General features: G+C 41.2%; 2 protein-coding genes across 2 annotated transcripts in view; both read right to left on the bottom strand.

Moving 5' to 3' along the window:
- The window catches only part of LOC124125798 (contactin-1-like), a 91,787-nt gene that overhangs the window by 20,615 nt on the left and 44,003 nt on the right, over positions 1 to 27,169 (bottom strand). The gene's annotated exons all lie outside the window — the stretch shown is intronic.
- On the bottom strand, positions 457 to 26,776 carry LOC124125800 (neural cell adhesion molecule 1-like). The gene is made up of 8 exons (XM_048385062.1): positions 26,607 to 26,776; positions 24,960 to 25,029; positions 24,407 to 24,745; positions 13,935 to 14,216; positions 7,812 to 8,069; positions 4,670 to 4,948; positions 1,824 to 2,120; positions 457 to 545 (listed from the first exon to the last, which is right to left on the bottom strand). Exons 1-8 carry the CDS (start codon positions 26,631 to 26,633, stop codon positions 490 to 492), a joined length of 1,608 nt encoding a protein of 535 aa, XP_048241019.1. The 5' UTR covers positions 26,634 to 26,776; the 3' UTR covers positions 457 to 489.

Genomic DNA, 27,169 nt, shown 5'->3' with positions numbered 1-27,169 from the left:
CCCATTAATAAATGTCAATGCTCTCGGGAATGTCCAGAATTTGTCACTAAATGTCTTGAAAGACTTACGTGCCTCGTTCTTAAATCTTGAAACAGTGATGGAAGCTGGTAGGAAGTCGGTGTTTTCAGATAGATAGCCCGCCCGGACAAGCGCTACAGACGCAGTCGTGGTTGTAGAAGACCTTGAATAGCCCGCGTCTCATTCTTATTTTGGCACAGCCAACCTTCTAGAAACTGTAAACCTCTCGAATGGCTGTTTGTCCACTGCTACAATGGAGTGATTAGATGTTTTACGGTATTTGTAACACGTCATCATAACACTCAATCATATTGTCTTTATGAATTAATGAATTACTGACTACATTCTAAGCATAGGTTTATCATTATATTTCACAGCTGCTTGGTAGATACAGATATGAATGTCTTTTCTGTATTATATTTCCATACGAAACCCTACTGTGAGTAAAAATCAAGTGTCTGGGTGCCTGCTTCAGCTTGTGCTCTTATTCCAGTACATGCAGCTCCACTGTCGGGACTCGGGAACTTCTGAACGGATATAAAGACAAGTTTAGAAACAAGTAACCACCTGAATATCAATGTTCTTAAGTAATGATGCAATTTAATCTTCCAAAAGCACTACTATTGTTTACGTTTGAATGAATGTATTTGTAACGAAAATATATCACAAATATATATAACAAAATCTTGATGATCTACATGTTTATGAATTCATTATGGAGGGATCATTTTCATCTGATATCTAGACTTCCACCTTACATATTTTGTCATTCTTCAGTGACACTGTTTTGTTGCCTTTATTTAGCCAGACAGAGGACAAAAGGGGATTTTACCCCTCATACGTTACTATACAAAACGTAAATATTGAATGGAATATGAAACAACTTGGTTTTAGTACCACATATTCATGTCCATAGTGTTCCTATTTTATTTTACAAGTGGACACATATAAATAATAAACTAGTAATTTCTGAAGCGGAAAAATTAGGTTGTCTTTATATATAGTCACAAGTATCGCAAGCAGCCGATGTGACCAACATTGCTATAGGCTGTATTTGTGGTATCATAGTTGCTGTTTCTGTGCAGTCATATTGGGTGATCATATCCTCGGGTCAAACCTATCATTTTCACAACCATCACCCTGCCCATGTCCTGTATGTAGTGTAGTCTGTTCATGTTCTTGAAGTAAACTGGACATGCTAAACCAGGAACGTCTGCATGTGTTCTTCATGTCCAAGGTTGCCATGATAAACATTATGACGATGCTTCACATTGCCGAGAGCGGTAAAGTGATGGTGTCTCAGCAGAACCTAGCAATCTAATTTACATCAATCAGATTAAAATATCAGCACGACATCGTGATATGATGACTAAAAATAGGATACATACAAATAACAATCAAGCAAATATGTAATCAAGCAAGCAATGCAACGAACTACTCAATTAAGTTAGAAAGCAGCACAGCAGCCAGTCAACCAACCAAGCAACCATCCAAACAATCAACCGTCCAACCAACCGACAAAACATTGAATTATAAAGAAAGAAACAAAATGAGGACGAAACGATTTAAAAAATAAGACAATACACAGAGGATCTCACACGGAGGAGATGTTTACATTTGTCAACGACTGGTGGTATCCTAGAATATACATACTTACTACTAATATTACATCTAAAAACATTATTATTCCTAATGGTGTACAATTACGATTACAAGTGAAATATGTTACTTTAATTTGTAAATTAATAGCATTAAATTTTCCAAATATGCTTATACCTGAGCTGAGAAGATTATCTTGCACTCACCTTCAGACACTATGCTGACTGTATGAGACAGTCCCTTCCCTACGCCATTGTCCACAGTTAGCCGATAGTCCCCGAAGTCCTGCTGTTGGAGGTTAGTAAGGTGTAGTCTGGCAGTGACCGAGATGTCGGAGACAGGGCTGGAGGAACCAGTGAGGTCCTGACTGGTGCTTGTAGTTCTACTCCAGGTGAATGTAGGAAGGGGGTAGGCCAGGACTGACACAGACACATTCACGTTATCACCCAGTCTAGAGGTGTACTTAAGTTGGTGGAGCACTGTCTCATCAAGTCGGGGAGAACCTGACAAAATGAAACGAATTGTAAATGTAGATATAAATGTGCGTGAGCTCAGTTGGCTAAATCATAATTTTCAAAACCTTAACACACAACAGTCCAACTGCATGAGACCCATCTGTGTCTTTTACAAATGTAGAACATCCAAGATCTGATATATCTGAGTTCTGTTATGCATCACAGAGAAAAAAGAAGCACACATGTATGTCATGGTGACCAACATCAAGCATAAGAATTTTACATTAACTATTTATGTTCCTATTAAAAGAAGGAAAAGGTTGTATTTAGTTGCTACAGAAAATAACATTTCCAGGGACTATTGCACCTGTTTGCAGGTTACCAGGTTTGTGTCATCTCCGAAACGGAGAACCTGCAATATGATGTTGCACATATTGCCACCTGAGAATATGAGTGTATTAAGTTTACTAAAATTGAGTTTCGAGGTAGATACGTTTAATAATCTAACATTTGTGATATATTTCCTATTAATCTATTTTCTATTTCTTTGTGAAACATGGGAATAAGGCATTTCGACAAGGAGTAAATGTAGGCATCTCCGTGGGCAAGAATTGTTCTCCCCTTCTTGGTGATCTGTTTCTTTTTGCATATGAATCGGACTTTCTGCTTATTTTGGAAAGTTAAAACTCCGGCCAAGTAGTTTAACTTAAACTTCAGGTTTATCTTTAATCTGACATTGTTCAATAACGGTCAAATAGCCAGTTCATTTCCACTGATTTACCCACCTGGACTTGAAATACAAAATACCAGTGACACCGACTCATCTGTTTCATATTTAGATGTAAGCATCAAGCTTCTGAGTGACAAAACATCTCCAATAGACTGCATAACAAGACGGATGAGTTCACATTTCCCTTTATGTCACACGACTCTCGTTCAAAAGTTGTTTGATCAGGGTCACAACTTTTAGGGCCTCAGTAAAGTTTTAAAAATAGTTTTATGGTAGACACGTGGAGGACATTTTCAAATTTGTGGCACAAGTGACCAGAATGATTTTGGATGCAATTCACTATTGTTTTGCTTGTACCATACGATCACGTGTCTTGTTGCGTTTTTTGAAGGTGCACAGTTTTCTTGCCTTTGCATGGGATTGTGACGGGTGCCAACCATGGGGCAGAATACGTTCACCTTTTCGCGAACACCTGGTATCATCACTATTTGACAGTTATTAATAAACACATGATTATGATGTAGTCGGAATCATACAATGGATTATGCTTTTGGTATATACTTCTTATGTCGTAAGATTCGACTAAAGGGATCGGGTCGTCAGGCTCGCTGACTTGGTTGATGCATGTCACCGTATCCTAAATGCGTAGATCGATGCTCATACCATCAATCACTGGATTGTCTGTTCAAGAGTCGATTATTTACAAACCGCCGTCCTATAGCTGGAATATTGCTGAATGCGGCCTTTCAACAACAAACCAACAAACACCTTTTATGATTAAGGGAATGTGATTTGTTATTGTTATTTATGTACTTTCATGACATGGATTTGTCAGAACCATAGGTAAGCTCTCGGCTTTGACAAGGAGGGAAAATGTGCAAGACCTGTTTCAATTGGGGCTATCTCTCTCTCTCTTAACTCGTGATAACTCTCTCTTAAATAAGAAACACTACGAGACGATCCTAATCATGACACAATCAGGAAACAGATGTTAGTTCATATGGAAAGAGTTCAGTAGTCCATCAACAGAGAGAATGATTATTTCATCCCATCAGACTAGCATGACCACATCATCTTGAATTACGTACATAGTATTGCTATTGCTACAACACATAAACAAGACTTTGTGATCAAAACCATCTTATTAAAACCTTCTTGCTATATCTGTACCAACAGTCACATGGAAAGAATAACCATAAGTTAAAATCCAGATCACAATCATATTGTCTTTGATACCACAGATTCAAAGTACCTTTTAAAGGCATTAGGGGATTTTAAAATACATCCTGCTGGCAATATTTGACAAAATGGCCGAATCTCAATTTCATATAGCTCAAATGTGTTAGGATAGATTGCATTTACTACATACGAGATATCTACAATCCCGTTGCATATATCTTACATTCTTTTTAATATGCCTTCTATAATTGACTTGGCTAAAATTCCTTTTTATTGGAGAACGTTTTACCTGTCTGATATTCTCTACATGCATGCATACTTCCATTTTGAGTTGTACTGTCTTGAGACATCTCTAACTGAATTTCAGATATTTAATAATTGAAAGCGGCTTAGCATGCTTGAGTTAGTGAACCAATCACAACTGAAAGAGTATTATATTTTCGTAGAACTTACTCATACTCATAATACTTAATATTAGGTTCCATGATCATTTGAAAATATTGCAAATAGGCAATAATTTGTGGCAATACTTTCAAAAGATAAATAGGATTTTACTAATTACCAATTAATAACAAAATAACGGACGTTTTTCGAGAAAGGGTATGGTATGATGATGGTCGCATTCATATTTTTACAATCATCTTCTGCCTGTTTACAGATAATCTGGTGTCAAATATGAAATACTAACATTTGATCATCAACTCCATTCTCTGGTTGACAGGTGCCCCGATGTTGTTACTGGCAGTACAGGAGTAGTTCCCTCTTTGTCTACAGTCTGCTGACTCCAGTCTATATTCTGCTGTCAGGGAGTTATCTGCCCTTGTCAATTCCTCAGTTCCATTCAGTAACCTGATGACTGACCTTGGGTTACTTTCAATCTGGCATCTGAAGGTCACTGGATTAGACTTATTAACTGTCACTGAACCACTGCGAGAGTTGGCGGTAAAAATACTTACAGTGGCTGGATCTGAAATTACATCAATTTTATAGAAATTAAAAACTGATGCACATCTGGAAATTTATGTGTAATGTGAACTTAGTTACTTTCTGGGGTACAGCTAACTGTGTTTTTTTAAAATTTGCTTCAACAAATATTTACAATTGCCCATCGTATATATTGTCGAATAACGTAACAGGAGATTTTGGCTGAAATATACCACTGTAGCAATTACGTGAATATGTATTCTTGTGATTTCATGTTCTGATTAGTATTGTTAACACTGCAGGAACATACATTTACAATATATCATTTTTAGTGACGTTCACCTGGATGTGTTTGAGGTTTTAATGCCGAACATCATTGACAGTAGAGATTGTTTGTACAAAACTACTATGCAGATATGTTTAGACAAAGTTTAACATTAAAGTTGGAAATTGTATCATAAAGAGTACTTCAGCTGTGTGGATTGAAGATAATGGGAGTGTAAAAGTTGTGTAAGAAAAATGTACAATAAAGCATGTTTCAGAAATGTGTTTTCTTGTGCACGTCAGTTAGTTCCATGTTATCATTACACAGCAGCACCATACACCAATAACATTAAAAACTCTTTGAAATACTTACATATAGAACGTCAGCACCAATAAAACAATATCATGAACTTTTGTTCCGAATCCCTTTTGATTATGGCAAGGTTTGAAACAAGTACTAACTTTTCTTCAAATAAAACATTCCTCAAATACTACAAAGGATACACACTACTTGATGGTTGCAATTTTGTGATGCCAGATGACTTGTGTGTTGCGTGTAGTGGCACGCTGTTTGTAGTAATATCCAGAGTGTGATTGTGTGAGTGGCGGGTGTTACAGGGCAGACCAGGCCATTATTTCACTTTTAGAGATTTCAGTGACCCATTGATATAATTTCAATCACAATGCTTCCTCGTATGCCCCCATGGAATCTGTTTCGGCAGATTATCCGAGACTGGTTATTCTCTGTCGTTCAAGTTTTATGATTACGTACACAGAACATCACAGCCACCTCCACAGACTCAGATCTCACAACAGATGTCTCCCCCCCAAAAACACCAAGGACTGAGGGTGTTGTAAGCTGTACACACACATGTCAAGTATTCTAACAATGATACTTACACTGTACATCCACTGTCATCTCCCTAGACTCAGAGCGTGGTAAAGCTGTCCCCACACAAGGACTGAAGGTGTTGGTAGCTGTACACACATATGTCCAGTATTCTAACAATGATACTTACACTGTAAATCCACTGTAACCTCCACAGAGTCAGATCTCACTACAGATGTTCCCCCACAAGGACTGAGGGTGTTGGTAGCTGTACACACATATGTCCAGTATTCTAACAATGATACTTACACTGTACATCCACTGTCACCTCCACAGAGTCAGATCTCACTACAGATGTTCCCCCACAAGGACTGAGGGTGTTGGTAGCTGTACACACATATGTCCAGTATTCTAACAATGATACTTACACTGTACATCCACTGTCACCTCCACAGAGTCAGATCTCACTACAGATGTTCCCCCACAAGGACTGAGGGTGTTGGTAGCTGTACACACATACGTCCAGTATTCTAACAATGATACTTACACTGTACATCCACTGTCACCTCCACAGAGTCAGATCTCACTACAGATGTCCCCACACAAGGACTGAGGGTGTTGGTAGCTGTACACACATATGTCCAGTATTCTAACAATGATACTTACACTGTACATCCACTGTCACCTCCACAGAGTCAGATCTCACTACAGATGTCCCCACACAAGGACTGAGGGTGTTGGTAGCTGTACACACATACGTCCAGTATTCTAACAATGATACTTACACTGTACATCCACTGTCACCTCCACAGAGTCAGATCTCACTACAGATGTCCCCACACAAGGACTGAGGGTGTTGGTAGCTGTACACACATACGTCCAGTATTCTAACAATGATACTTACACTGTACATCCACTGTCACCTCCACAGAGTCAGATCTCACTACAGATGTCCCCACACAAGGACTGAGGGTGTTGGTAGCTGTACACACATACGTCCAGTATTCTAACAATGATACTTACACTGTACATCCACTGTCACCTCCACAGAGTCAGAGCGGGGTAAAGCTGTCCCCACACAAGGACTGAGGGTGTTGGTAGCTGTACACACACATGTCCAGTATTCTATCAATGATACTTACACAGTAAATCCACTGTCCACTAGGCTGTATACTTACACTGACCGTAACACTGTCAGCAGTGTAGAATATATACTTACACTGAACATCAACACTGACTGTAACACTGTCACATGTGTAGACTATATACTTACACTGAACATCAACACTGACTGTAACACTGTCAGCAGTGTAGACTATATACTTACACTGAACATCAACACTGACTGTAACACTCTCACCAGTGTAGACTATATACTTACACTGAACATCAACACTGTCTGTAACACTGTCACCAGTGTAGACTATATACTTACACTGAACATCAACACTGACTGTAACACTGTCACCAGTGTGGACTACATACTTACACTGAACATAAACACTGACTATAACACTGTCACCAGTGTAGACTATATACTTACACTATACATCAACACTGACTGTAACACTGTCACCAGTGTAGACTTTATACTTACACTGAACTTTAACACTGACTGTAACACTCTCACCAGTGTACACTATATACTTACACTGAACATTAACACTGACTGTAACACTGTCACCAGTGTAGACTATATACTTACACTATACATCAACACTGACTGTAACACTGTCACCAGTGTAGACTTTATACTTACACTGAACATCAACACTGACTGTAACACTGTCACCAGTGTAGACTATATACTTACACTGAACATCAACACTGACTGTAACACTGTCACCACTCCCGTGTGTATTAGAAGGCTGACATATGTAGGAGCCTGTCTTAGATCTGTCAGCTTGTCCCTGGAGCATGGCTCCATTGCTGAAGGCTGTTCCATTGTGTAACCACCTGTAGCTACATCCGGGTCTACAGAGGGCGGAGCATGTGATGGATGGAAGAGCCTGGTGTTCTGTCACAGTGTAGGAGGAGGTGGAGGGGGTCAGGGAGATCTGGTATGGCCCGTCTGAAATACATGGCACCGTGACACAGATACCGTAATACAAGATATAGTTATACCTCCAATAACACACATGGAAAACAATGATTAGTTGATGATATACAGAAAAGCACTTTGAAAACTATATGACAAAGCTACTTGTATGTAATAGCAGTATGCACATGAACGAGCGATTGCTTAAATGTTTTACGGCTTGGTGAGGCGATCAAAATATAATTGTTCAGCATGTTATATGCATACTTTATACATTATTTGTTGATGGTTTTACGTTTCTTGTCTGTTGACGACGACAGGCTGTGAGACAAAAAGAAGCAGCATTGGGAAACTTGACTACGGTCTGCTGGTGTATGTAATTACAAATAAGCTAATTAAAATTTGAAACACAGGGGATGCTAGCAAATGGTCAAGCTCCCCCGGAGTCTGTGAATCTATATTTGGAGAACAACCGAAATTCGGAAAGTAGAGTGAGTGAGTGAGTGAATATGGTTTTACGCCGCTTTTAGCAATATTCCAGCAATATCACGGCGGGGGACACAATAAATGGGCTTCACACATTGTACCCATGTCGGGATTCGAACCCGGGTCTTTGGCGTGACGAGCGAACGCTTTAACCACTAGGCTACCCGACCGCCCCCGGAAAGTAGAAGTGACATAGGAAATCCCTTGGGTTTGTTTTGTGTTTTTGAGGAAGGTGTAGGTAAGTAGTCCCAGGCCATAGGGCAGATTAATTATCACTTGAACATATATCACTTAATAGGAATATATATATATACAGAATATTAACAAGTTCCGGACAGGTGCCATTTTCATGACGAGTGTATTGCAAAACGAAGCCAACGCGCGGCATCGAGTTGGAACATGGTATCTAACAGTGAAGAGTTTAGTTACATATTTATAACTTAAACTTTGTAAATTCTAAGTTGAAAAGAAAACGTCCCTGGTTTTAGGGTGGCGTGTGAATACATATACAACGTTCGTAGCTGACGATTCAATTAAGTGCTCTTCTCTCAAAAGTGAAACCTTGAAATATATAGTGCGAAGCTTTCTCCGGGATCGATTGTAAGAACTCATAAGATGCAGATTGTGCAATAACGTTAATAATAGCACAAATACTAACATCACCAAGTGAGAGACAGTGGCATTTCACGAGAAAATGTAGCCTCATAGTATCAAACTCGGTTATGTGTATGCGAGGAGAGCCGGAGACACGATCGACGCATTATTCAATCACTTTAGTTTATTAGTTAAGAAGTAATTTGAAATGGGGATACCATGCTACTGTTTAACATGAATACCCAACTCAGACACAGCATACTGACTCTGAGCCGACCAGTCCTTATTTGAGCCCCTTTATGCCGAGCGCCAGGCAGGGTAACAAGAAGCACTATCTTTTAACGTATGTTGGTATGACGTGGGCTGGAATTGAACACACTCTTCCACTCTCCGCGGGCGCTGGATCCACTAGACCACGGAAGCAGTCTAATAAGTAATATAATAAGATTAATTAACAATTATTGTTTGACATCACCAGTAATGGCTCACTAAAGTCAGGGGATTGCATCGGTTGACATTTCTAGTTGCTGTCCATTTTCTCTTATTTGCAAAATGAAGTTCAAGGGCGAAAGTATGATGAATGTTGTGATGCCGTAGATCACTTGCGACTGCAAAACCCACCGACAAATTCCAATAATACAGCGAATTTTAGATGAATACATTGTATGCCTTGTTTCGTGAATGTTCAGAGTTTCTTTCTGGAGTAGGTTATTGTCTGGAAGCAGAGTAAACATTGTGTACAGTTGCAATGTGCTGTGACGCCTCCATTCCAAGGATCAGCTGATGGCCACAAACAGTACGGGCATGGTGTTATAACACAATGTGCAATAAAGATATTTGTTTATTAAACAATAATATCTTTAACGGGTAAAATATATAAATATGTATTACATAACATTGAAAAAGTATTTGTAACGATATAAATGGGTTTTTCAGATTAAAAACGATGTTTTATTTGTCTGTTTTCAGTCGTACAAATGGGTATCTCACACCTCTAGTCGCACGTTAAAAGGAAGCCAGAAGCTGGAATGTAAACAATAAACTTGTTTCCGTCCGGTTGCGCACGCACCTCCCTATGACATGTCACAAATCTCGAAGAATAAGCCATCAAGCAGGACTGGACTCGATTACTTCCCAGTGGGGATGGCTGGGTGGGAACGTACGACTGAAAACAGACCAATAAAAAATCGTTTTTAATCTGAAAAACCCATGTTTTAGTCTGTTTTCAGTCGTGCAAATGGGTAGAATTTGACGGAACACTGGAAGGAAGGTCGGGAAAGTAATCAGGAAGTGACCTCTTTCACGTCCAATGTACCAAGTTCCTCACCCCTGTAGTGACAATAGAACATTTGACCAGATGCACGGACGAGACAAATTGTTTATCACGAACGCACAGCATGGTTAATGCTCATCGACACACAACTAATTATCGATGCGACAGGACAACTGCACGCGTCAGTTTAAATGCGATCGAAGTGGTCGACGTATAGTTTAGTTACAGAGCGACTCGCAGTATACAAGGTAACGAAAAATAGCATGGTTAATGCTCCTCGACACTCAACTAATTAACGATGCGACAAGACAACTGCACACGTCAGTTGAATTGCGATCGAAGTGTGGTCGGCGCATAATTTAGTTACAGAGCAACTCGCAGTATACAAGGTAACTAAAAAATACGAGCAGTACTATAAAGTATGGGAACACGATGGATACACCGAATAACCATAACAAAACAGCCGAAGTACTGCATGCAACAAAAAACATAAGAATGTGTACATTCACCAACAGTTTTTATTGTAACCTGTTATCTGGCACGAAGTGTCGAGCAAAAAGTCCAAAGTGAATAAAGCACAAATTCACTGTCTTTTCTGGGAGATCGGTTGTGCCACTACGAGTGGACCAAACTGTGTGCTCATGTTGAAGCTATGGCTCGAACTTCATGCAGATGAGAGGAGGTGGGAGGTGCGAGTCCTTGCGCCTCGTAAGCTCTGAGAATGACCGCTCTCAACCAAAAGGAGAGAGTATTACGTGTAATCTCTTTCTTTGCATTGGTTGAGAGCAGCATGAACAGCCGTCGAAAATGTTGTCGTCACTGTTCAGATCGCTGCAGGTAAATACAAAGCGCACGAACTGGGCTTTTCTGAGACAATGTCGAACATGACCTGATCGAGAGGCTCGTAAGTCGAACTAGACAGGTAGCGCAGAGCGATATCGAGGCCCCAGGCCGGCAGTCGGAATTAATGTGAGTCATCTTCAACCATGAAGGCACGTAGCATTTTCTGCAATTCCGGTATTTTAGTGAGCCTGTCGCCCAAAGGAGACGGCTCATCTAGGTAGAAGGCGACCCTGATCGCCTGCCAATGGAGCCATTCTACGACCGTCTTCATGATCCGTGTGATGAAGTCTTCCCCCTACCGGTAGCTCGTCTAAAGGTAGTAGACTCCGACGACGGTGATAGCGGGGTAAGGGACCTCACTACCTCCCCCGCTGGCTCGCTGTCGACAGCATAGCAAGCGGTTGTAGCTGGTGATGAACAGCAGTGTCCATGGATCCCCAATGTCTTTCTACTACAATAATCTTGGAGGGCGGTGGTTTTTTTAAGAGTAGCCCCCAATCCAAGTCCCTACTCATGGGTGACGAAAACAGCATGCCATAGATCGGGTAACGCAATCGAAAAGGTGGTTTGCTGAAACTCTGCCCCGGCAGAGCAGAGGCAAGTTCTGGTCCATATCGTGAGCCATGGCTCTGAAGACAACGGGAGGAGAAGACTGGAGAGTCTGCGGCGTATCTCCAACCTTAAAGCCAGCACACGTCGGTGTGTCATCATCTTTTGATAACTCAGGGCAGTCCAGGCTGTCGTCACAATCCATCGTCGACGTCGATTGTGTAGATGTAGATGAAGGTACTGGTGTACTGGTCGATGGTCCATGGACCTCCGACGTAGTCGAATCCTTCTTGGTCGACGCCGTCGAGGCAAGTACCGCCGTCGTGTTGATATGAAAGTTAGACGAGCGTGTCGATCGGTCATTATCTCTACGACGCTGTCATCACAATCCATCGTCGACATCGTTTGTGTAGGTGTAGATGAAGGAACCGGTGTACAGGACTATTGTCCATGGACCTCCGACGTAGTCGAACCCTTCTCGGTCGACGCCGTCAAGGCGAGTACCTCCGCCGTGATCTGGCCTATCAAAGCCGGGTCGATATGAAAGTGAGACGAGGGTGACGATCGATCATTATCTCTATAACGCTGATTTCCCAAAAACTTCCTTCGAGAGCGTCGCACGTCCCCGTGGGGACGAGGGCTACGATCCCTAACTGTAGAAGTACTACGATCCCCATCGTAGTTATCGTCCGAATCGAACTCCCGACGACCTCGAAAGCGACGAACGTCCTCGTGTCGTTTACTGTCTCTCGACGAGGCACTCGACCTGTCGTCCCGGGGCGGGAACGACTTGTAGAGTGGGATCTGTGTTCACTGTCGACCTGCACGACGTCCCTATCGTCGTTTGTAGGACGAGAGACGGACCGACTGGGGAACGTAGGCCCCTCATGGTCCTCGTCACAAGCCGGTCCTGTTGTAACGGGGGTGGCTGAGTGACGCTCTCGATGAACCGATTGACGAAGATCAGTTGTGCGGGTAGTATCATCAGCAGGCGAACGGTCACGTGTCTTGTCGAAAACATAAGTTGACTGGGGCGGGTCGTTATCAACTGATTTCTTGGGTGTGGCCGACGCACCACCCCCAGGGCCAGATGTAGAGGCTGCAGAGTCCAGGGATCCACCCGATGACCTACTTTGCTTGTAGCGCTGGTCAGTAGCCCGCTTCGCCAACGCACAAAGATACCAATTAAAGTTTATTAAAGTGATCACATACTTTACAACGTTTATCCCACGAACACGTTGAAAATCCGTCCTTAATTATGCAGGAAGGACAATACTTGTGAGGATCTACTTTTGACAGTATACTTTGACACGAGGCAGAAAAGCCCGACATGTTGCCCCGTGTATAATGAAGTCAAACAGTGAAACACGTGTTGAACACAAACAATGGATTACCAAGGATTACATTCCAGGAGTCTACAGGGAAGACATATTATTATTACTGTATTAGAACAACAACTGTAGACACACGATCAGTACTAGTAGAATACAAACTAGCAGTCTATCGCGAAAGTCCTTCTCGAGCGACCAGCTCAGAGGCGCGCTGAGAGATTTGTGACATGTCATAGGGAGGTGCGTGCGCAACCGGACGGAAACAAGTTTATTGTTTACATTCAAGCTTCCGGCTTCCTTTTAACGTGGGACTAGAGGTATGAGATACCCATTTGACTAAAACATATGTTTATAATAGCCTAACCTAAGGTAAGAAACATTCAAGGGAAACATCTAGGTTGTGTTGGTGAGGGGAGCCCATGAGTTGGCTATAAGATTTCACAAAAGTGAGATGTTATATTATATATGAGCATATATTTAGTTATTGGGGAGCCCTGCCATAGAACATGGCTAGTGAAACAATTCATCATATTCAACTAGGTATTTCAACAATTCATAAAGTGTTCAGAGGATGGTGTTTTGTGAGGATCCTTGTCTGTTTCTGGAAATTCGTAATGCGTCTACCGGCATTAGATTATCAGCGAACATCCATATATTATGTTTAACTAGCTAAATGCAACTGACACTCCCTTTCAGTTTCGTCGAAAAAAGTAGTTGCTTATGTTGCTCTTTGTGTTTCATTATTCTATGTTTGACAGCTGTTCAGTTTGGCAAACCGTGATTGAGCTTTAAGTGAATCCGTAATGTGAAGGCTGTACTCACACTGTGGCTCCATGTTGTAGCCCTGGCTCCACTCTGACTCCAGACCCTGACTCTCTCTCGCTCTACATCTGTAGCTGTGACTGTCCCGTGAACTCACTGTGAAGATGTAGGGGGAACCGGGGGAGGTAACTGTGATGTCAGTGTTGTTACGCTGCCAGGTGTAGGTCAAGGTCAGGCCATGGTCAGCTGGGACAGTGGTAGAGGTGGAGCTGCAGGTCAAGGTCACTTGCTGGTTGTAGACAGGAGTTGTTGACACAGGACGGCCAGGTGTTGTCGGCACACCTTTTTAAAGAGTTAATACATAATTGTTCAAGCATATATATATATATAGTTCTAGAGTGAGTGAATGAACTAGAGGGTGACTGTGTGTGTGAGTGTGAATTTGGTTAATGTCATTTCAGCAATACTCCACTTATTACACGATGGGGTTGATACAAATGGGTTTCTCATATTGTACCCAGTTGGATCCGGGTCTGCCACGAGCCATGCTATTTTGTTGACATAAACACAAGCTTTAGGCCATAGAACCATCTTCATAATCTCAAAATGTTATCAATCTTATGATCTCTTATCATGCACTCTTGAAAGATAGGCATTCGTAAAAAGGTTATGTTTTGTACACTTAGAAACATGTAAAAAATCTATAAGTGCAATTAATCGCACACACAGAGGCTACTTCCGTGTACCAACCCTATGACATACTCATTTGGTCAAATATTTTGAACAAAAAATACATTTTTTTAAACCCGAATTGCCAAAAATAAAAATGTATCCCTCTTAATCAAAAAAGTTCTTACCACGCCTGTAGAAAAATACAAGTTATAAATGGCACAGTCATCTATAGCGATGCAATTCGCGTCACTTGGTGCAACTGAAAACACGTGTGCTCTTTAGTTCCAGAAGGATATACAATCATACAAATTATCTGATTTTATTTAAAACGTGTACTGCATTTGCATTGAAGGTTGAAAATGTATATTTTAGCAAACAAAAATCAATGTCAACAACGTCAGCGTGTGTTTGATTAGGAGCAATGTTTTATCAAAAGACGGCATAGAGATCTAATGCTCAATTCTATTTTGTATCAATAGATTATACAACGCCCCTAAATTACTAAATACAAGAGGGCATGGAAGGCCCAGTCGTCAAAGGTGGGGCAACGCTCAGTCAGAGTTGCGTCATTTAGGCGTGGCGTGACAAAATAACCGTGGGTTGGAATCAAAGATTCACACTGATAACTATTTTTTGCTTGTCTCACTCATATGTCCTCGTGAATTAAACAAAATTTGTAAAGATTTAGGGAACATTCCCCGACTATAATACTGATAACTCACTAATATTAGTTTCCTCCATCATTGGGCAAGCTTGTGTTCGAGATCGATTGTCTTTTTCCTTTGAAGATGTGTAAACATTTTACTGGTGAAAGATGCGCCTTAAACCAATTTAAGTTTTACTGCAACGTTTGTCTTCAATTCAAACACTACAAAGCCGTAAATGTCCTTTTGGCAGCAATACCTTGTTGCCTTGCAGGCGGCATTAACCTACATTACAATCGTTTGTTACCTGATCTGATATAATTAGAGAGAAAGAACGCAGGTATTATTGGGTATATTAACAAAGTCGTTACTTGCAGAGGTGCATTCAATAAGCCGTTTGGCGCCGAGGCGCCAGCGAGTGCTTGCGAGCACCTCCGAATAATTCCTAATGAACGGAACGCACGCTGAGAGCGCTTTCTAGCGCCTCCGCGCATACTGAGGAGGAGGCACGCCGAGGGACAAAGATGGCGGACTTGGACAAATGCGGGGCCTGTGAACATAACATTTTCGACATGGAACAACTTGTTAGACATACACGGACTCAGTGGTGAAGTTTGATACCACCACATAAGTAAATACATTTATTGGAAGACTTTTCACTTGTTAAAACCAGGCCATTCCAATTGTTTTAGCTGCATTTTGAAACCCCTCGCAGCACGGAGTATTTTCCCTTGCAACCCATGTTAATTTCAGTACAGAAAAATTCCTTTTCATGCGTCTGTTTGTGAACAAGATACATGTATAATAAAATTTGGTATGAAGTTGCAGTTATGTCCCAATAACACTCATATGATTTCTTTTTGTAAACATTTGACATGTATTATGATGCGATATAAACCTTCATTGTCGAAACTGGAAACGTAAATTGAGATATTTTCATAGGTGTCTGTCTTCTCTTACATAAGTCGAAAACATTGCGAATTGTTGTTTTTTACTTCAGTTACAATATTCCAGCAATATAGTTTCCAACCTCGTTGGACCAATGATAAAGACAAAGTTCAGTTGTCTTTATTTGTAGAAGCTTTATTACGCCTGACGATACACCGGGACTCACAACACATGCGGGTCGCCATCTTTTCCCGACCATCCTACTTCCGGCCTGACATTCGCAAACCTTCGTATTTCCAACAATCGGAATAACTCGGAAATGAACATACTAACATCTCCCCTCCTTCGGAAGAAACAAAAAAAAAGAAGAAAAAAAAAGAAAGAAAGAGAATATGTCTCCTTTAACTCAAATGATATTAAACGATTGTAACCGTTAAAAGTTCTCAACATCTGCAATGATCAGTTAAATGTATCTGCTTAGTTCACACAGGCACTGTCTGTATATGCAACCGCATCTTATAGTCTTGCCTCAAAGTTCATGACCGTAATTCATGCATGTCCATGTTGACAATAATTACATCAAATCACTCAAGCATTATATAGTCATTGTATCTTAAAGGCAATCTTTTTTCCCTGAGTGGACGTTTTACTGAGCAGGTCTCTTCAGATATCTTGGTAATATCTGTAACACTTTCTGTAGGTTGAAAACCTGGCTGTGTAGTCTTTGATTGTTCTACATTCTGTGTAATGTTAGGGCTGGCTTGGGCTGTTACACTTCGATCTGTCACAGGTTTCATGGGTGAACTTGGTACAGCTGTTTGGAATTCGGCATTCTTCAAGATCAGTTGATTATGCTCCCTCTGTGATGAGATGTAGTTGTTCAATGGTGGTGGCGCAGCTGCTGGCTTGATTTGCACACGGTTTCTTCTCAGTGTGCTACCCTGGGTTTTTATTGTGTAAGACCTTGTATTGTCCTTGTGGATGACTTGCCCATATGCCCAAGGTTTTCCTCTCTGGTTTGGTGGAGGTTTAGCATACACATAACTGCCAGTTTCTATTGGTTCATGCTCTGTACCAGACGATCTATCGTACTGAGCCTTGCTAGAGATTCTTTTGCCCCTGATCTCTCTATAAACTATTTCAGGATCCACTACCTGGGGCTGCAGAAGTTGATTTGTTGTCGGCAGCAAAGTCCTTGTGCGACGATTCATCATGCGTTGTGCAGGTGAATAGGTATGTCCCTTTTGAGGAGTATTTCTGTAGTTCAAGAATGCAAGTTCTTTGTCATCAGATTTCTTCATCATAGCTTTTGCCACTTTGACAGCTGACTCAGCCTTTCCGTTTCCTTGTGGATGATATGGTGAAGACGTTGTGTGCTTGAAGTGATACTGCTGAGCAAAGTCTTCATATTCTTTGCTGATGAACTGAGGTCCATTGTCTGTATGACACACACTCGGAATCCCATAGCGAGAAAAATGAGCCTTTGTTTTGGCTATCACTGTAGCGGAGAGAGTGTCTTCCAATTCGTCAACCTCAATCCAGTCAGAGAAGTGACAAACTGTGACAAGGTAAGTCTTTTTCTCAAAGGCAAATAAATCTTGACTTATAATTTGCCAGGACATGGTGGGTATTGGTAAAGACTTCATGGGTTCTTTGGGTGCTTCATTTCCATACTGTGCACATGTTCCACACGCACTGCACATATCATGAATAGAGTTCCTCATCCCAGGCCAAAAGAGGACCTCTCGAGCCATTCGTATGTTTGATTCAGCTCCAAAGTGATTCAAGTGTATCTTTTCCAGCATCTCTCTGTACATGCTCTGTGGGATCATCACAAGTGAACCTTTGTATATGATCCCATTGCTGATGCTAAGTTCATCTCTATAGCCCCAGTAGGAGGCCAAAGCTGGATCCAGTAGGTTTCTGTCATCTGGCCATCCATGACCTATCAGTGTGTACAACTGAGACATCAATGGATCTTTCGCAGTTTCCTCTCGGAGTCTGGCCTCAGTTTCTTCATGGAGATGTGGATTGTGCTCATCATATTCATGTTCTAGTTCCAGACGGAATACTTCATACCCTGTCACCTTGGCATTGATTGGAGTTGGTAGTGCTGCTCGTGACAGTGTGTCTGCAAGATGAAGTGATGTCCCTTTTCTGTACTTGACAGTGAAGTGATAGCGTTGTAGTTTTAACAACATTCTTTGTAGCCTTGCAGGGGCCTTGTTCAGTGGCTTCTTCATGATTGTTTCCAGTGGCTGATGATCAGTATGTACTTCAATGTCTGCCTTTCCGTACAGCCACTGGTCAAACTTGGCAAATGCATTGCATATCGCAAGACACTCCTTCTCAATTTGGGAATATCTCTGTTCTGTCGCATTCATGCTGCAGGATGTGAATGCCGCTGGATGAAGTTTTCCATTAGCATCAGGCTGAAGTAAGGCACCCCCAAGACCTTCCTCACTAGCATCCACTTGCAATACCACATTCTTTTGCAGGTCATAATAACTTAGCACAGGTGCTGTTGATATAAGTTGTTTGGCCTGATTGAATGCAGTTTCTTGTGTTGACGCCCAAGAGAATGGTACACCTCCCTGTGTGAGCATTGTGAGAGGGCGAATTGTTGCACTCAGATTTTCACAGAAGGGTGATAAGTAGTTGACCATCCCTATGAATCTCAGGAGCCCAGCCTTGTTGCGTGGGGGAGGCATTTCTGTGATCGCAGCAACCTTGTCTGGGTCCACTTTCATTCCTTTGTCAGTAATTATGTTGCCGACAAATTTCAGTTCCTTCATTTTGAAATTCAGTTTAGAAGGTTGGCACTTGATATTTTTCGTCAAGCATCTTTCCATTAACGCTATAAAGCGTCGATCATGATCCTGTTCCGCCTCCTCATATGTGTTTCCTTCACCGTATATGAGTATGTCATCAGTCATTGATATGGTTCCATCTAGACCTTCTAGTGCAGCAGATAGTCTTATTTGGAACTCCTCAGGTGCACTTGTAATTCCAAATGGCAGGCGTAGCCATCTATACCTGCCATAAGAAGTGTGCATTGTAGTCATGAAAGATGATTCTTCATCCAAAGGAATATGAAGAAAACCATCACGGACATCTACCAGTGAAAAACACTTGGCGTTGCATAATTTGTGAAGCTGTTCATTGAGTGTCGGCATTTGACATATTGGTCGAAGGATGGCTTTGTTCACAGTTTGACTGGGATCTATGCATACCCTGAACTTTTTTGGAGTTTCTCTAATTAGAACATTTGAGCACCATGGGGTTGGCTCATCAACCTTTGCTAGTATACCAGCTTCTACATATTTATCAATTGCAATCTTTTCCTTTTCCCTTTTCGCTACAGGAACTCTGTGTATTGGCATCTGTATGGGAACAACATCAGTTTTCACCTTGAAATGAACTGGAGGTCCCATGGACCCCACCCCTTCAAAGTTTTCTGGGTATTCCTTCAGCACGTTGTGCTTAGTGAGTTGACCAGGTGGAGGTAACATCCTTTTCCTTGGTACTACAATAGGCTCTGATGGTGCTGGAGGTGGCCTAGTGCATTGTCCAGGCACCTTGGTGTGTATAGTCTCAAGATGATTGCATGCACATAGACTACTGGGATCTGTAATTTCCATTTGTTTCTTTTCCTCCATGCACATGGATTCATTTGATTCTTGAAGATTTGATGAACCGCAGTCTGGTCTGCGTGCCTGAAACCCTGGTAAGTCTCCACCATCTGTAACATCATGTACTTTAGAAGTCAAAGTAAATACCTCATCAGCTTCAATCTTTATCAGTCCAAGATTTTCACTGTCTTGGCCAGAAAGTAAAGCTGGCTTTCCTTTTAACTGATCATGGGGAAGTACTTGAAATGTCAAAAGTTCAAACTTGTTCTTTCGTTCACATATTAAACTGACCTGTCCCAACGGGTGAAGGGGCTTTGCATCACCATAAGGATGCAATATGAACGGGGATCTCTGAATAGTTGCCTCTGGAAACATATCTCTAACAGTCTGACCGGAAATGGTATTACACGTGGCTGCAGAATCTATCTGGTACTTTACTGGTGTAAACTTGTTTCCTGATGTTGATGTTGAGAGGTAGACAAAGTATTTCTTGCCCATTTTGTTTGTGGTTACATTATATGCCTGCTGAGTTTCTAGTGAGTATATCTGGTACTCATCCCCCTGTTCATAGTCATCAGTGTAGTGGCATTGTGCATCTAATTGATGAGTTGACTGGTGACTTTTGCTTGTACCTCGACTTTCCTTGTCCTGGTTTTCACGCTGGTTTGTGTCCCTTACGTACCCTGTATTTCTCCTACCACGACCCTGGTTCCCTCTACTTTGTTGTTGCCCCCGTCTTGGATAAGAAGTGGGGTTGACAGGATGTTGCAAACATACCCTGGCAAAATGGTCATTTAACCCACATCTCACACAGTCTTTTCCTTTTGCTGGGCACACCTTCCATGAATGAGGGCCTCGTCGATCTCCACACCAATGGCATGTACCTGGCTCTCTCTTCAGCTTCATTTCTTTGTGACGAGTCCAGTGTACCTGTTCCTCAATATTCTTGGATGATTCACCAATAAGTTTATTTGCCTTATGTGCAGATTCAAGGGCTTTTGCTTCACTGACAACATCTGACAATAACTTTTTACTATTGTCTGATTTCAAGTGTGTCTTTAAAAGTTCAGTTCTAATGTTGCTGTCATGCAGACCAAATACAAATTTGTCACGACACATTTCATCTCCTACTGCTGCATAGGCACACAAGCTACCTGATTGTCTGACCTTGACCTCCCATTCTTGTACTGTTTCGTGTGGTAGCTGATTAGTATTCCAAAATCTGAATCTATCTGTCATCAGTGAACTACCGACTGTCCCTGTGTAGAAGATCCGTAACTTTTCCATCCATACCCATGGTTTATTCATATCTTCTTCTACTATTTGAGGTTCTATAGTGTATCTCACGACCTGTAGTGCTTCATCTGGCATCGCCGACCTCAGCGACGATATTTCCAATTTTGGCTTCTTGTAGTATTCTATTTGTTCAGTATTTGGGTTTTTATCTAGATTTCTGTAATCTGCCTGAATACAATAGTCATTGAACCTAACTTCAAAGTTCTTGAAGTTTTCAGCCACATTCCCCGAAAGCTTGAGCTCAGGTCGCTTTGGAAGTCCCGCCATTGCATGTGTTCGTAGTTGATTCGAGTTTGAAACAATCTGGCCTACCTCCGCTTCAATAGATTGCGTGATCCCACTTCTGACACCAAGTTTCCAACCTCGTTGGACCAATGATAAAGACACAGTTCAGTTGTCTTTATTTGTAGAAGCTTTATTACGCCTGACGATACACCGGGACTCACAACACATGCGGGTCGCCATCTTTTCCCGACCATCCTACTTCCGGCCTGACATTCGCAAACCTTCGTATTTCCAACAATCGGAATAACTCGGAAATGAACATACTAACAATATCAGGGCGGCCTGTAAATAATCGATTTTGTCCCTGACACCTTTACCAGTGGTTGATTTGGACAACGTCCCATGCCTTCGGGACATTCGTGACCAACTTGTGTTATTCGGGGACAAGCAGTGAGGTTACTGAAAGGGGCAAGTGGTGACGAATGGCCGTCGGGGTACAATAAAACACAACCCACCAAGTCACCGATCCATTTAGTTGAATCATACAATATGCATGCATAGGTTACTTTTGGTCAATAAACATAACCAGGAATCCCCAAGTGTTGACTAAAAAAAAACACCCCAGGAAATATTGTTTTTCCCGAACGAGAGCGAGGGTAATACATTTATTCTTAGACGAGTTTCGTAAAATCAGTATGACAAACATGCGAGTGTAATAACTTCTTTGTTACCTATTACTTCCTAATCCATCTGAGCTTTCCTTTAGAGAAATGCACTGATCACAACCGCCGTCTTAGAAAACCACAATTGTCAAATGACGTAAACCGTCTTCAGCTATGACGTCATTTCTAGTGTCAGAATAAAACTTGAAAGACGATAACAATGCCGCCCGGATGACATACATATAGAATACTAAACGGGCTCCCGTGTAATACCAATATTATTAAACGAGTGAATAGTTGTATCTGACGAGCGAAAGCGATTCAGATACCACAACTATTCACGAGTTTAATAAAATTGGTTTTACACGGAAGCGAGTTTAGTATTTTATTTATTAGTTGCCATTTATAACGTTTTTAGAATTATACTGTTGAGTATGAATAGGCTGACACCTACACGATCCACGGCATAGTCCAATTGAGTTTAGCAGAATAATACTTTAAACACGTCAAAAGTTGAAACGTATTTAATACCATACAACGGTTCACCTTTAGAATTCACAAAATTATCGTAGGGCTAAGACTATCGCAACTCACATACTTTAACAGACTAACGACTGTCGTTGCGCTACAATACGATCGCCTTGTGGAACGGGCCTTGCACCTCAAAGTTTACAATAACGTCACAATACCAGATGACGTAATTTGTTGAATTTTGTTGCAAGATCCATCAGCGAAACAATGCAGTGTGACGTCCTCTCAACTCAACTCCACAAGCAATGTCGTTGAATAAGCCAAGGGATGTTGAGAGCTTTCAATATTTGTTCGTGAAACGTGTTCCGAGAGTACATAAGCACGCGTTTTGGTATTACACAATGTGTAATACAGCTGTATGTTTATTAAACGGGTGATCTCTTCACGCGCAAGTAATAAAATATACTAGTGCGCGTGAACGATATTGCACCAGTGCACATACGATATATAGTAACTCGATTTTTTTCTAACCCTATAGGTAATTAATTATTTTTTGTGATTTATGAGACTTTGTTCTTGCCGTTTTGGCAATATAGTGACATGTCTTACCCGATGTATTTAATTTATTCCCCTTCATTTACTGTCCAGAATATACTGAAATTAAATATATGAATATAAACATCAAACCATTATGTTTTACCCAAATAACTGGTAAATAAAATGCCTGGAATGCAGTTTTAAGAAATAATATTCTATTTTGGTTCTTAAATCCACATCTTCGATAACTTCAATGCAGAACCGGAGGTCTTTATTTACCTATTCCAATTCGACTTTATTTTATTTACCACAGTAGGTTTGTCAATACAGTACGACACGAATATAACGAACACGGATAGAGCGAACAAACGGATGCAACAAAATCCACGATTTATCTCCTATATATTATCATGTAAAATTTACGTACATAACGAACTCTCTACAGCGAACTAACGGATATAGCGAGCTGATATCTGATTCCCGACGAGCCCATCTATCACAAATTAGTGACTCGTACAGCGAACTGTAGGATTACATGAGTTGGGTCGACGTATATCACGATAATGCCATAAAATAGTTTTTTTCTGATCGGTGACCGTCTAACTAATGGAAAGTTTATAGTATCTTTATTCTAAACAATAATACTTCACATACACAATGTTCAACAATATTGCTAAAATCAGTCTGCAACGCCATTTTGAAAACCGCGCCCTCTGCCGGCGGCAGTTGCCAGATCATTCGATAACACCCGTGCACCCGCGGAGAGCGCTCAGTCAGCGCTCAGAAAGCGCCTCGGCCTATTGAACGCATGCCTGGTTCAGGAGATACCCTGACGGAAGTCACGTGATGAAAGTTTGTTTAAGTTTTCAAACAGCTCTGATGGATGTATGTTTATTTAAAAGAGGATCGTTTGTGCGCCAGTGTTTAGGGTAAACGTGTTTTCACTTTGTTGTAATGTGTTGAACAATGAAGTGCAATCCATGAAATTATGTAGACAAGGTAGTTTGACGTAGAATCACGGTATGTATTATACAGACACACAGATAGACAGAGAAACACGCACACACGCACACACGCACACACGCACACACGCACATACATGTTCTGTATCCCTGAATGCTATCTGACTGTCAATCGAATTTAAGATATTGTTGCCCACTAATCAAAACAAGCATGTGTTACTGGTGTCGTTTACGTACCTCTTTACAAATATAGAAATCCAAAAGGAAGGAAACTTAATGTTTAAAGATGTTATTGATTTGATAATCGATTAGATTGATAAATAATATATATCAAAGTGCTAGCTTAACGAATCGACCAAATAAGGACTACAAGGTGTGTATTCAAATACACGGGCGATTATATTTAATTTACATTGTTAGACTGGTATGGCTTTACTCATTGTTGAGACATGAATACATATTTTTCATCTGAATATGAATATTGAATATATAGAGGGCTAAACTATGGTCACCCTATACAAAACTGATTAAATAGCACCTCACCAAGAACAACAAGCTTCTGTCCACAGTTCTGTATCACAGTATCAGGTGCTCCATCCCCACACGTGTATGTCCCTGCGTCAGATGTCTGGATGTTGCTGAGGGTGAAGGTGACATTCCTGGCTGCTCTGTTCCCCTGGTACACCAGTCTGTCTCTGTAGTCGGGGAGTGGGTTGAACGTCCCATCACTATACACTATGAACACAGTAGTACCAGCAGGACTGACAGTGTAGAAACTACTCCCTGTCCCTAGACCTCCCTGTGGAATCTCCCAGCTGAACCTGGCTGTGTCAGACACTGCAGACAACACTGGACTTGCACTGGGTGCACCTGACACAACACCTGCAGGAAGAAGATATTTGGATATTTAGAAGTATCACCGTACTAAACAGTCACGTTTTGTTTGACTAGTTCTGATGATTAAACTAGGAGGTATTCTATTTATCTCTAGTATGCAAGGTAATTACTGTTACATCACCAATCAACACAAAACAGAAGAGAGAATAGTAAATTAATATTACAGTATTGGCACATGTGCCTTATACGAAAAACATACCTGCAATCGCACATATTATAGAAACAGCAGCTATATTCATCATGCTTGTTATCTGCCACCTCGGTGAAACCTGGAATGAAGGCTCATCGTCTGTCATGCATTTGATGCTGGTTTAAAAGAGTGAGTGAGTGAGTTTAGTTTAACACCGCTTTTAGTAATATTCCTGCAATATCACGGCAGGGGACACCAGAAATGGGCTTTACACATTGTACCAATGTCGGGAATCGAACCCGGTTCTTCGGCGTGACGAGCAAACGCTTTAACCACAAGGCTACCCGACCGCCCCTTGCGGGTTTGAGTGTCCATGAGATACGTGTACGAGAGTACCGCCTCCCTGGTCTAGTCGATCAAAACATTTTCAAAGATGGTGCTTGTTGTTACCCTTCATCGCGTTCGACATTGAACGAATAAAATAAGAACTGGTCGGCTTGGAGTCAGTAAACTGGGTCTCCAGTTGGGTATCCATGTTAAACTGTGGCATGATATATCCAGCATTCATCCGGACCCACACATACGTTCACACGCACGTATACAAACCTACGCCCACACACACACGCCGCTGTCAACCTGACTGAAAGACAATTAACCAGATAATATGTATACTAGTATCAATTTTGTAATATCAACTGTTAGGATCAAGGATGAATATCTTCAAAATACCGTCTATTTTCCTGCGCCAAATGATACAACTTGGGTTCTCTAGCCTTGAAAAAAATCTATGTACAATATTTTTCATTGAGGCCAGATTTGGTTATGTACAACATATAAATATAAAAACCAGGTAAAAATGTACATCTGAATCCAAAGTACACCTTTTGTCCTGCGTTCACTTTATATACATAGTATTACATATTTGCATACTTGTGTAAGCAGACCGCCTCAGTGGTCTTGTGGATAAAGCGTCTGTCCGGACGAGAGATAGACACACTCACACACACATTTACATATTTACACACGTGTATGCACGTCGGTATCAGTGCAATAGCCATGTTACCCTGAGCAAGATGTTAAAACTTATTTTACCCCACCTAAATTCACTTGTTTAAACAAATACATGTGACTGCCGTGTAAGGGCCTAAGGCCCAAACTTTGCATAGCTGTAAGATCACAAAACTCGAATCGTATCAGTTACTTACTATATATTACCTGTCAAGATATGTGTTTTTATGAGCCCTCCACGTACACATAACTCATACATTGACGACACATATGGTGTTGGCACGTGGCCAGCAACTCGCAGAGGGTAGTTGGATGCTGCGTTCAGAACACAGAAACACATGTAGCATGTGACTTTGTTCGTAACATGCCTCTGTTCACCCAACAATGAGTGGGTACCCAGTAGGCTGAGATGGTAATTTGACTTTTGACCTTCTAGTGCCTCATGGGCAGCCTGGGTTGTATACACCCCAGGAAGTTAATAATGAAAATCGATTTCACACTGATCTATTGAGGGTAAATAATGTTACGCTTTGAGTATGTATTAGGGTGTGGGTTGGGAGTAGTACAGATATGCACGTTATTATGTACAGATGTAGGCCGCGTTTAAGTACGCGAGGATATCGAGATGTTACTATACATTATGTCATGCAGAAGAAGCGTTCACACATGTGACATGTGGTAAGCCTGGACATATAGGAGAGTACATACCTGCTGAGACTTCAAGTTGTCAGACATAAATCGTTGCTACAGTCGTCGTGTGTAACCGGATAGCTCAACAGGAAGTAATATACAAGGTCGTGTTTACATGTATACCAGTCGCTTTAAACTAGTTCAGGGCTTCTTTCAGTGGCATTTAAAAGTTGGTGTGATGAAGTAAGAGGAGTTATATGGATGAACAACTTCTTTATTACAATAAAGAAGTTGTTCATCCATAGAACTCCTCTTACTAGTTCAGGGCTGTCTAAATATAGCCGATCAATCTACGTCATATGGGTTCAGGTTTAGTGTTACATACATGTACAGCGGCTTTGTTAAAAGTTGAACTGGTGATAGCAAATAAGATCCGTCAAAATGTACTCTTCCAAAAGGAGGGGAGGGGGGTATTCGAAAATAACAGATTATTACAGAAATATAAATATGTATCGTGTGATGGTAATGAATGGATAATACACATGAAGGAACAGGGAAGCTGGAGTTTGCGCTGATTTGATCAATAATGGGTCATGCTCCTCCAATTATCTGAGCCAGTTCGGCAAATGAAAAGGTTTTCC

This window comes from Haliotis rufescens, unplaced genomic scaffold (genome assembly GCF_023055435.1).
Source record: "Haliotis rufescens isolate VD_foot unplaced genomic scaffold, xgHalRufe1.0.p SCAF_53, whole genome shotgun sequence".
Taxonomy (NCBI): Eukaryota; Metazoa; Mollusca; class Gastropoda; order Lepetellida; family Haliotidae; genus Haliotis; species Haliotis rufescens.
Note: the sequence above shows the minus strand (reverse complement) of the source record. Positions and strands in the feature narration are given on the sequence as shown.